This window comes from Rousettus aegyptiacus, unplaced genomic scaffold (genome assembly GCF_014176215.1).
Source record: "Rousettus aegyptiacus isolate mRouAeg1 unplaced genomic scaffold, mRouAeg1.p scaffold_m13_p_15, whole genome shotgun sequence".
Classification (NCBI taxonomy): domain Eukaryota; kingdom Metazoa; phylum Chordata; class Mammalia; order Chiroptera; family Pteropodidae; genus Rousettus; species Rousettus aegyptiacus.
In genome coordinates, this window is record NW_023416290.1 from 51,919,469 (window position 1) to 51,932,107 (window position 12,639).

Sequence of the window (12,639 nt, forward strand, 5' to 3'; positions counted from 1 at the left end):
CTTCTTCTCAGCTCAGAGACACCGGCCCCCGCGTAGCAGTGTGCCTTTCTCAGAGGTCTGAGTTTCAGCTCTATAAGGCCCCTTCTCCAAGTTTTAATAATTAATCATTTCATGATAAACCTTTAGCCAGAATCATTGAGAGAGAGAGAGAGAGAGAGAGAGAGAGAGAGAGAGAGAGAGAGAGAGAGAGAGAGAGAGGGAGAGAGTAGACCCAAATAAATAAAGTCAGAAATGAAAGAGAAGTTACAACTGATACCACGGAAATACAAAGGACCATAAGAGAATACTATAAATTACACACCAACAGATTGGACAATCTAGACAAAATGGAAAAATTCCTAGAAACATTCAATCTTCTAAGACTGAATCAGAAAGAAACAAAAAAAAATCTGAATAGATTACCAGTAATAAAATTGAATCAGTATTCAAAAAACTCCCAACAAACAGAAGTCCAGGACCAGATGGTTTCACAGGTGAATTCTATAAAACATTTAAAGAATCCTCCTCAGACTATTCCAAAAAATTTAATAGGAAGGGATGCTTTCAAACTCTTTTATGAAGCCAACATTACTCTGATACCAAAACCAATAAAGACACTACCGAAAAAAAAAAAAAAAAGAAAGAAAAGAAAATTATAGGTCAATATTCCTGTTGAATAGCTATGCAGAAATTCTCAAAAAATATCAGCAAACCGAATTCAACGACACATTAAAACACCATGATCAGTAGGATTTATTTTAGGGATGCAAGAATGGTTCCATATCCGCAAGTCGATTAATGTGATGTGCCCCATTAGCAAAACGCAGAACAAAAATCATATGATCGTGTCAATAGATGCAGAAAAAATGTTTAACGGAATTCAACATCTATTTATATTAAAAACATTCAACAAAGTGCGTATACAGGGAATATGCCTCAGCATACAAAAGCCATGTATGACAAACCCACAGCGAACATGGTACTCAACAGGGAAAAGCTTTTCCTCTACCATCAGGACAAGACAAGAATACCCACGATCTCACTTTTATTTAACATAACATTGGAAGGGCTAGCCGCAGCAATCAGACAATAAAAAGAGAAAAAAGGCGTCCAAATTAGAAAGAAATAAAACTGTCACTATTTGTAGATGACATGATATTATATATAGAAAACCCTAAAGACATCACTAAAAAACTGGTAGAACTAACAAATGAATTCAGTAAAGTTTCAGTATATAAAATTAATATCCCAAAATCTGGTGAATTTCTATGCACTAGTAACAAACTATCAGACTATCAAAAAGAAAATTAAGAAAACAATCCATTTACAATTGCATCAAAAAGAATAAAACAGCTAGGAATAAATTTAACCAAGGAAGTATAAGACTTGTATTCAGAAAACCATAACACATTTATAAAAAAAGAAAGATGACACAAATAAACAGAAAGATACACCATGCCCATGCATTGAAAAAATATTATTAAAATGTTCAAACTACCCAAAGCAATCAAGGTTCAATTCAATCCTTATAAAAATATCAATGACATTTTTCACAGAACTAGAAAAAATAATCCTAAGATTTGTATGGGGTCACAAAACACCCCCCAAAATCAAAGCAATCTTGAGAAAAAAGAATAAACCTGGAGGTATCATGCTCCCTTTTTCAGTATGTACTACAAAGCTGTAGTAATCAAAACAGTATGGTACTAGCACACAAAGAGACATGTAGGTCAATGCAACACAACAGAGAGCCTAGAAATAAAGCCAAACTTACATGGTCAGTTAATCTATAACAAAGGAGGCAAGAATATACAATGGGAAAGAGACGGTCTCTTCAATAAATAGTGTAGAGAAAACCAGACAGATATATACAAAAACTGAAGCCGGACCACGTTTTTACACCACACACAAAAATAAAATCAAAACAAATTGAAGACATAAATATAAGACCATAAAACTGTTAGAAGAAAATGTAGGCAGCAAACTCTTTGACACCAGTCTTAGCAATATTTTTTTTGGATATATAACCTTGGACAAGGGAAATCAAAGCAAAAATAAACAAATGAGATAATCAGAAGCTTTTCTACAGTGAAGGAAACCCTCAGAAATCAATGAGTCATTATATTGAATGGGAGAAGGTATTTGCAAATGACGTATCCTATAAGGGTTAATATTCAAAATATATAAAGAACCTATACAACTCAACATCAAGAAAATGAACCAGTCAATTAAATAAGGGGCAGAAGACCTGAACAGACATTTCTCCAAAGATACATACAGATGGCCAACAGACACATGAAAGATGCTCAACACTACTAATTATCAGGGAATGCAAATTAAAACTATAATGAGATATCACCTCACATCTGTCAGAATGGCTGTTATCAAAATGATAAGAAATACTAAATGTTGGCTAGGAGAAAACAGAACTCTTAGTGCATTGTTGGTAGGAATGTAAATTGGTGCAGCCGCTATGGCAAACAGTATGGAGGTTCCTCAAAAAATTAACAATAGAACTACCATGTGACCCAGAAATTCCATTTTTGAGCATTTATTCTAAAAAATCAAGAACACTAAATCAAAAAGATATATGTGCCATATGTTTGTTGCAGCATTATTTATAATAGCCAAGGTATGGAAGCAACCCAGGTGTCCATAGATAGAGGAATGAATAAGAAAGATGTGCCGTACACACGTGCACGCGCACGCGCACACACACACACACACTTATAAATAGGAATATTATTCAGCCATAAAAAAGAATGAAATCTTGCCATTCGCGACAACATGGATGGACCTAGAGGATATTAGGTTAAGTAAAATAAATCAGACAGAGAAAGACAAAAAAAGAGTATGATTTCACTTATATGTAGAATCTAAAATACAAAAACAAAAACAAAAAACAAAAGACAACAGAAACAGACTCTTAGACACAGACAACTAACTGATGGTTGCCAGAGGGGATGAGGTAATTAAGAGGTACAAACTTCCAGCGATAAAATAAATAAGTCATGGGATTGTAGTGTACAGCAGAGGGAAGATAGTCAATAATATCATAACTATGTATGGAGACAGATGGTTACCAGATTATTGTGGTGATCGCTTTATAAAATACATAAATGTGAAATCACTGTTTTGTATACCTGAAACTAACATAGTATTGCATGTCAGCTATACTTTACTAAAAAAATAAGTAATCATTTCCATTTCTTCGCTCGGTTAACCCAGATATGGGTGGTTACTTTGGAATTCTCTTTTTGCTCCTTTAGTCACCAAGTTAATAATTTTACGGCTGGTTAAAAAATATATTTTAATTCTGTTTAAATAGATGATGTGGTTTCCTGATTGGACCCTGATTTACGCAAATGCCTAGACATTGTTCTGGGCTCAATGAAGGGCACAGTAAACAAAATGGAAAAAAGTAGTCCCTTCATGGAGCTTATATTCTATTCAGGCAAAACAGAAAATAAACACATATATTAGGAAAATATGTTATGTCAAAGGGAGGCAAGTGCTATATAGAAAAACACTCTGAGAAAGGGGTGTAGGAGTGCCGATGGGGGTGACCTGCAGCTGAAGTTGTGATGTTTACATCACGCCACTCACCACATGTGTGGAAACACTTGGTTGCCCAAATATTGGGAATTATTTTGTTGGTTTTACTCATAGCATAGCCTTTTGACAAATCTTGCAGAGTATGGAAAACTAAGGAGAGTATAGAATTGACAGTACTCTAAAGGGATGGCAAAATGTTTTAATTGAGTGGCTACTGAGGGTGTGTGTGTGTGTGTGTGTGTGTGTATGCGCTATTCCTCTAAATTGACAGCATGATCATTGAATCCAGCAGTCTTCCTTAGGACAGACTCTCAGGCTCATTTTAAACCACAGATACTATATAGCCCAGAAAGAGATTCCTCTTTTCGAATAAAAGCTCTTAGAATTTTCCTCCTCATTTCACAATTCTCAAAGGACTCTGATCATATTTGTCTGTACATGTTCCTCATTTGCTTTCCTGAGCACTAAATAGACCTCTTGAATTGGAGACTCCCGCCAATGGGGGCTTTTATTTGGATGATATGCTTAGGGTAGCATCTTTTTGCTTCTAGTTTTCACAGAACCGAGTCCCAAGAGACGATCTGAGCAGAGTTCTCAGGATCGAAGGGCATAGTCACGGGTTATAATAAATGCCACAGGCCGAGAGAAAGGGAACAGGACTTGCATTTTAATGACCAGCCTAATTTTTTGCTGATAAGTGCTGTAACAGCTTCTTTACAATGCAGGGACTCAAATGTATACTTTTTATATATTTGCAGAACTATCTTCTATGCTGGTCAGGACAGGTGGTGATGAAGCTGAAAAGTGAAAGCCAGGTATGGGTTACCTAGGTAGAGGTACCATCCTGGTCCAGGTGGGACCGGTGGTCTGTCTGAGTGTTGACAGCAGCAGATTCCTCATGTCCTGACCTAGAAAGAAGCCACACGATTTTCCTTTTCGGCTTTCTGAAAATGACCCCAGGCTGCAAGGAATGCTTTATTACTGAGGAGGGGAAATGAATCCATCTTGTCTTTCCTAGTTACAGTCCCTTTGGCATCATTCAAAGTTAGAGAAAGTTCAGTTTACTACTTTTGCGATGGTTCCCACGCATATCTAAGTTATGCCCTTAGCCAAGATTCAGAGATGTGAGGTTAGTCGGTGGGCAGGCCATGGCCTGCAGAAAATAAAGATGATATCAACTATTACTTTGGGCCCAAAACTGTGCTAAGGGCTTTATATGTATTTATGTCATTTAATCCATGGAACCAGTCTATGAGATAGATACATTCTTCTTCTTCTTCTTTTAACAAAGGAGGAAACAGAGGCTTAGAAATAGTAAGTAACTCAAGGTTATTCAGTTTGTAAGGGTTAGAGGTTGGGCTCTAGCCTAGGTCTGTTTGACAACAATCTGTAAGAGATATTTGTATGAGGTGGGGGGTGGGGAGGTGGGGAGGGAGTTTCCAAGACAAAACTACTTTGTGCGCATTTAAATTACTCCGTACTTAAGGAGGTCGGAGAGAAAGGTCACCTTTATTCTGTATTCTTAAGACAAACCAGGTCCAATCCAACCAAAACTTATTCATTGAATAGTTCTGCTAGGCCAGCTACTATCCGAAGTCCTTTTAAATGCCTGATTCTCTTTAACTTTCTCAATATCTTGAGGGATAGATATCAATATCCCATTTTACCTGGGATCACTGAGTTCAAGTCTTCCTGGAACCAGATTCGCGGTGTCTAAGGATTCATCTCTTCCGTATGATTAACAAGCCGCTGTTCTGGTTGTCTACTTCTGTCAACACACCGCTCTGAAACTAAGTGACATAAAACAGCAATCGCTGTATCATGCTTATATTTTTGCTGGTCTTATATTCAGGCAGCGCACTGTGGGATGGCTTCTGATGAGTGGGGCCTCAGCCGGATGGCTCCAGATATTGTTGCAGGTTCTAGAGTGGCTCTTGACCTTAGGTCTATGGTTCTTTGGTTCTTCTTCACATCACTTCTGCTGGCATCTGGGCTGCTATGGCTGGAATGGTTGGAAATACCGAGGCATTTTCTGCTTCACCATGGCCTGTACAAGTAATTACCTTGGGTTTCCTCACAACATGCTGACTTCAGGGTAGAAGGATTCTTACAGGGCAGCTGGCTTCCCCTAGGGCAGGGTTTCTCAGTCTTAGCACTACCGACATTTTGGAGTGGACGATACTTTCTTGTGAGTGACTAAGTGAGAACCAGAGTCCAGCTCTGCTAAGCTCCAGACTCTCTATTCGCTGAGCTATACGTGAGTTTGAATGATTACTCAATCTTGCCTAAGCCTCAGTTGGAAAAGTAAATGCCTACTTTGCCAGATGTTATAACACTTAGCAATGCTGAACAGAAGAATGTGACATGATCCTATGTATCACACACTATTTTGGACAAAAAAATATATCAGTATCTCGCTGTCACTCACTATCTGTCTGTGTATCATCTATCTCTCTATCATCTCTCTATCATCTATCTATCTATCTAGATCTATCTATCTATCATCTATCTATCTATCATCTATCTAAAAGATATAATATTTATACACATATACGCACATATATATGTCAATAATTAAAACATCTTTCTAAATAGTTCTGGTAAGGTAATAATATCCTCATTTTATAGTTAGCAGTGTTGAGACTCATATCGGTCAAATGACTTACTCTTCTTGACTTACTCTTCTTGGACAAGGCAGCAAAGATCTTGGAGAGACTGTGTTCCTCAACATGTCAGCATCATGAAAAATGGAGCTCGAACTGACTCCAGGTTCTGTCTCTTCCACGCCTACCGCGATATCTATTTTATTGTTCCCCTTTGAAAGTCATGCCTCTGTGCAACTTTAGCTTTTCTCTGCATCCGACCTAATAACGTTTGGGAGTTTGGGAAAGGCTTTATCAGATGAGTATCATGCTCATCAGAGTCACTAGGTGATCACAGTGGGTCCCTTTGCCGAGAGTGAACCAGGCCGGCAACTCAGAGGTGCCCAGGGCATTATTTTTAGGGCACTTTGTATCTGTGCAATTCTTTGTTCTCGGTGTTGATCTTCATTGATTGCAAATGGACGACGACGGTGTGTGAGCTTTCTGCTGTGTCCTAGATGTGCAACCCCCGAGACACTGAGTGATGGGTGGTCATTTTGTTCTGACATCTGACAAGGCTTAAGTATAGACATTGTGATAGATTGTCACTGCAGGTTCATCTCAAGGATGTTTTTCTAAGCCAAGGGGAGGGGTCCGGGAGAAGGAGTTTGAGTCATAAAGAATGAAATTTTGCTGTTTTGCTCCATCAACTGCTAAATAATGCTGATGCTTCTTCCAGATCTCCAAAGCCTTTTAATCTGTATTTGAAAACAATGCCATTTACAGATCACTGGGACTGAGTTTTGGATGCCTCTGTGAGAAAACCAGAATGTCCTAGTTCTTCTGCATTCAGAGATTACAATTCAAACAGATCCTGACATCCTGGAGGTGTTCAGGAAATATTGGCAAGGGAAAGAAAGAGCTACGATTCGTTTTAAGCGCTGAAACTGTGCATTGCAGGTGTCAATAGCGGAGAATACTGTATATTATCAACTGCGATCTTCACTATTCTAGGGATTTGTTTGGTCCAGTCTCAGAGAGGGCTCGTGTTAACTGACACGCCATTTCAATAAGAAAAAATATCCAAAGCAAAAATTTATGAAAAAGTAATTTGTCATCATTTTTTAACTTCCCCAGAGAGCATCAGTGGGGCATGGTCTGTTTCATCCACTGAAACACCGTGTAATATATCCCTTTACCTTTTCTCTCCAACTTTCTCACATCATGTGGCTGCTCCAGAATCTCTTTCCAGGTACCCCCCTCAAGAATTACTATTTCCTTGTAATTCTTAAGCAGTTTGCTGTCTTTCCCCACAATCCTAGTTTTTAAAACACGTAAATAGCCTGAGTCTCCTTTTTTTCAAGCAGGAATTTTGCCTCTCTGGAGGAGAGGAAGAGAAGTAGGGAAACTAAATGAATGAATATAAGATTTTTTTTTTTTTTGGCGGGGGGGGGGGGAGGATGGGACAAGGGAGAGGTAAAGGCTATACAGACTTATGTGAAAAATTTTACTCTCTATTTTCTATGTCAATTGTTAAGAGTTGGTTTAGGAAGGAGCATGAAATACATTTCTAGTCACGGAGTCATGGAGATGCTTAGGTCTAGAAGTGAGGCTCGGAGCTCTGGTGACCATCCTGTGACTGACACAAAGGATCACGCTGCCTGAGGATGGCAGAGAGAATGATGTGGACGCCTGGGTATACCACCGAATTTATCACCTACCTCTGGATTTCTTCTCGTTATTATAATTTTCTCAGAGTTTAAGCCAGTGGAGCTGGGGTTTCTGTTTCTTGAGGTTGAAGGACTCCTAAATGATGTACTCGTTTGCGTTGTGGTAAATACGAAATAAATTAGCCAACATAAAACACTTCACACACTGCCACCAGGAGTAGCCTGAGCAATAATTGATGTTTTACTTGGTTCTCCAGAAGTTCTTACAAAACAGAAAAATAAGGAATGTGGAGGCCAAATCTCCTGTAGAGAAAAGTTGACAGGTTTTTCTATATTTATGATAATTTCCTCAGGCTAGATTCCCAGAAGTGACATAGCTGGGCACAAGCATTTTAAATTCTCTTCACATGTATTTCTAAATTGTTGTCCCAAAGGTCGAACCATTTTACACTACAACCAACGATCTCGTCAAACGCCTCTTTTACTCATCTTGGTTAGTGTTTGGGATTACTCTCTAAAAAAGTTATTTCTGGTAGGTGAAACGTGTAACCATCGTATCGATTTATTTATTTATTTTTTTGACTAGTGGTAACTTTTAAAATACCTAACTAGGTAACTCAAAAATCTTTTGGGGCTGGTTGAGGTTTAGGACTACTCACCAATATGAGAGGGCATCCTTCCCCTACTCCCCAGGCATTTACAGTGGTCTTCTGGTTTGAGGTAAATAAGGGCTTGAAATTATTTGCCTTTGCAGCATCCTGGATCATGGAGAATTCCTGGCCATTTTTCTCCGGAACTTCTTGATTTCTCTTCTGGAATAAGAACAGAAAATGGGTAACCAATGCTACGAATAGTATCTTATTACCAGGCTGCCCCTGAGATGTGTACAAGGCCCCAAGATTTTTCTTTTACATGCCCGCCCCCTGTCTATGTAAACAGTTTGAGTCACCCCAAATTAACATATCAACACCATTTTGATGGACATATTTTGCATGATTCCCGCAAAATAAATACCACACTGGCCATTGGGAGCAATCCTCGGGTCAGGTCACCCTCCTAAATCCAGGACTCAGCCATTAGGTTCTGGGACAACTTAATAGGCAAAAGTCTTTCAGATCTATGGGGCATCTGTTCAACCCCACACATAGTAAATGAAGCCCAGAGTCTGTTCATGGTCCAGGCATGGTGCACCCTGTCCGATGCCATTGCTTGCCCAAGACCCAGGTTAGGTACCAGAAGCATCTTCGGAAAATCAGAAGAACACTTGAGATTATGTGGGTCCCCTTGCTTGGGTCTAAGGGGTACTTACTGTTATCACTACACTAACAGCTAATTAAATATGTGCTTTTTCTCACGCAGCTGACCTTCTGCCGAATGTTCTACACTGAGCTAGACAGTACTATTACCTCATTCACTGATGCAAAAGTCATGCTTAGATGTCAACAGACTGCCTTTTGGGGGCCACCTGCCCTAAAGCCGGCGCTCTAACCAGCACAGGTGCCGCGCCTCAGCTCCGACCCCTCTAGGCTGTTTGTCTCCAGTCCGGAGTCCCTCCTTCTGCGTGCCTTTTAAGTCTCTTTTACCCCCAGAGGGCCTCACATCTGTCCTTTCTCATGAGGCACCTGACTTGAGTCTGTATGAAATGACCCCCATGCCAGCCCCTTTCTCTGATGGAATTTCATGTTACAAATGTCTTCTTACATTCAGAAAAGATCTTTTCAAACAACGTTTAATTTTGGTTGTAGACTGTGTTTCTTTGCCGTGGGCTGACTCTGAAAATAGTATAAAACAGCGGGGTTACAGTCAGCCACAAAGGACCTCTCTCCCTAAATGTAGGTCCTGCTCAGCACTTTGGGATTTGAACAGCTGCCTCAAGAACTTTGAAAAATGTTTTTCCCCCTCCGTTATTTTCCAAGGGTAATGTCAAATGAACATATCATTTCAGAAGAAACATCTCTAACTAAAAATACTATGTAATTGGCAATTGTGGGTCCCTTCCATGACTCTCAATCTTATTATGAGAAATTCATTCACTCTATTACCTGCTGGGATACACAACAATGGCAGATAAATGGCAAAATGAATAATTTTTGAAGTCTCCAGTTATTTCTGAATTGCTACATTCCCCCTTACATTTTAAAATGATGTCAACGTGTGCTACCCGACTCCCCTCCATACCCCCACAAAACATATTTGGGAAAAACAGACAGAAAATGAGATCTGACGATATGGCTTATTGTTTTGGTGGGTGATTTGCAGCTATCATGTTAAAGTAATTAAACTGTTACTCCACCCTTGGTCAGAGGAATTTGCATTATACAAGGATCAGTGAAGATAGGATGTAAGAAAACAGAAAGCTTGGCTTTCAGCCACAGAGCCGCGTCTGAATATCTGACATCCAGTCAATGGGATGCCTTTTGGCACCTTATCAGAACACAAGGAATTTGAGTTTGGAGGGGCAGGAGATCCTCTCCACTGTTTTTCGTATAACAGACACATCTACTGTGTGACCCAATGAACTGGTTTGTACTCCTCGAACTTATGGTTCTGCCTTCGATTGTCAAACAGTTATACTTTCTTCAACATTTGACACTTTAATTTTATGTGATTCTATGGAAAGGGAATTGTGGCGCCAAAGATTTAATTCGAAACCTGCTTATTGTAATATGCAAATACCATGAGGGCCGCTAGTCTGAATCTCTGAGAACTGAGATGGTTGAATTTGGAAAAATGCAAAGATTTAGCAGGGATGCAATAAGCCAGGAGAATTGACCACCATGGGAAAAGGACAGCTTTGGAAAATGGCATTGCTATCTTATCACAGGTCAGTCTGAGGTACTTTTAGATAAGGCCATGAAAAAAGATTCTTTCTTCTCCTGCACAAAATCAGAATGAATGCACACAGAGTGCATAAAAAGCAGACTTCATCTTAATCCAACAATGAGCTACCTATCTATCCATTCCCTTTGCCTCACAGGAGAATAGGCTGCCTCAAGGAGGTAAGTAATCAAAGCCACCACCCACAACAATCTGAAGTGTAGATAATGTGATGACATTTACCTGGCAAGAAATCTGAGGCTCAGAGAGGCTCGGTGGCCAGTCTGCTGTCATATAGCTAGGAAGTGTTGGATTTTGATCCCAGGTCTGTCTGACCCTGAATCTTGTGATTTATCTACTCTGCCAACCTGTTCCCTTACAATCTCTGTGAGGTCTCTCTCATGGGAGGTCCCCAGCAGAGACAAGTTGGTAGGGGAAATTTTTACCCTGGGTAGTCCTTCATGCTGAATGACCTTTGAGGTGATACCTGCTTCCAAGGTCGGCGATTATATGATCTTGTGACTCTAGCAGTCTCCTTGTTGGGGCAAGACAGAAGAAGAGGAAATGGATATTTTACTGTCAGTGCAGAGACTTCTGCCCTTTACAGTTACTTCTGTGAGTCATTTCCTCCTTTCTCAGGGCTTCTGTACACCGCAGCTTCCGCACCTTACACTCTAGGCCCTATTCCACCTGCGCCCGTGCCTGCTTCTCCGGCCAGGCTCTCAGGGGCATTAGATGCCATCTGCGGGCATCTCCTCCTTCTCCTGCATCAAGCTTCCAACTCCCAGAATGCAGTTGGGTGCTCAGTACTTCCATGTTCTTGGAATAAATGAACAAATAGGGTGATTTATTGTGTTAAAGTACCTTCTACCATCAAGCCGAAGATGCAGAGGTAATGCCTCTCAGACCAATATTCCAAGTAAAGAGAAGGCACTATGTGGATGGCAGGTGTGCAAAAGGACCGCTGACCGTGTGGTTATGAGTGGTCCTCGCGTAGCGACAGCTATAAAAATTATGTCGACAGTAAGAAGAGTAAGCCGAGGCTCTGTGAAAGTGCTAAGGGAAAGTAAAGGGTGAATTTAGCTTTGTTCAGAGAGGAAAAGAGATCAAAAAAGATGCATTCTCATAGCTTGGATCAAGGGATGCGAAAGAATGCGGCAGGGAGAAACAGAGGTGTGGCCGTTTTGCCTTCATCTTTTTTCCCCTTTTTTTTCTTTTTCTTTTCTTTTCTTTTCTTTTTTTTTTTTTTTTGTGACCACCACCTGAGCTTTTCGGTCTAACTCCCCTTCCCCTCCACCCCTCCCCCCCTCCCTCTTCTAGGAGTTTTCTTTGACCAAAAGATTTACCCTGGAGTTGCTATAACAATATAACCTGACTCGATCCCCAGCCAGGCTGATTGGTCCAGGGATGGACCGTGTGCTCGGGCTCAGCCCATGAATGTTTTCCTTAGAACTTTTGAAATTGGGGCAAAAGAGATCTTGAGGACTGTCACTTTCAGGTGACCAAACCCAGATAACAGAAAAATGCAGGACCACTCAGAGACCATATTCCGCATTAATAGAAACACAGTCTGTACTGCTAGAAACCAAAGGCACCACAGAGAGAAAAACGTGGATAGGAATTAAGACGGGGAGTCCAGGCAGGTTCCCTCTGCGGGTCCAGTGTCTTCAGACCCGGTCACACACTCGGACTCCCCTCCATTAGGTCGGTCAACCGCTTTGTTTACTTTGCGTAATGGAGTTGGAGATGGCTCTCTGTTACTTATGACCAGAAGAGTTCCAATAAATACAATTGTTTATCAGGATGAATAGAGTCAGTTGGAACTGTTAGAGACCCCCCTCCCCATGATGAAGCCCCAGCAGCTTAATGAAGGCTCCCAAAAGAACTGAAAGGGTTCACGCGTCAGCCTAAAGCACCTCCATCCAAGGGCGTTGCGGGTGCCTGTCGTGTGTGAAGCAGAGTGAGTTTTCAGCAATCGTGGAGGATGCGGGTGGGGTTGGATAATGGAAAGTAGACATGTATTTCCCGAAAGGAAA

At 40.5% G+C, this 12,639-nt stretch overlaps 1 protein-coding gene across 10 annotated transcripts in view; it reads right to left on the reverse strand.

Moving 5' to 3' along the window:
• Positions 1 to 2,829: 2,829 nt before the first annotated feature.
• LOC107521579 overlaps positions 2,830 to 12,639 on the reverse strand; it is a 103,335-nt gene continuing 93,525 nt past the window's right edge. For 8 of the 10 annotated variants that reach the window (XR_004954663.1, XR_004954661.1, XR_004954662.1 and 5 more), the window contains one exon: positions 2,830 to 8,598. Coding sequence is in view for 2 of the 10 variants with exons in the window: in XM_036233024.1 (XP_036088917.1) it covers positions 5,256 to 5,324; positions 8,446 to 8,598 (222 nt within the window). In the remaining 8 variants the exon portion in view is untranslated. The remainder of the gene's footprint in view (positions 8,599 to 12,639) is intronic. The other 2 variants (XM_036233024.1, XM_036233022.1) reach the window with 1 other exon arrangement.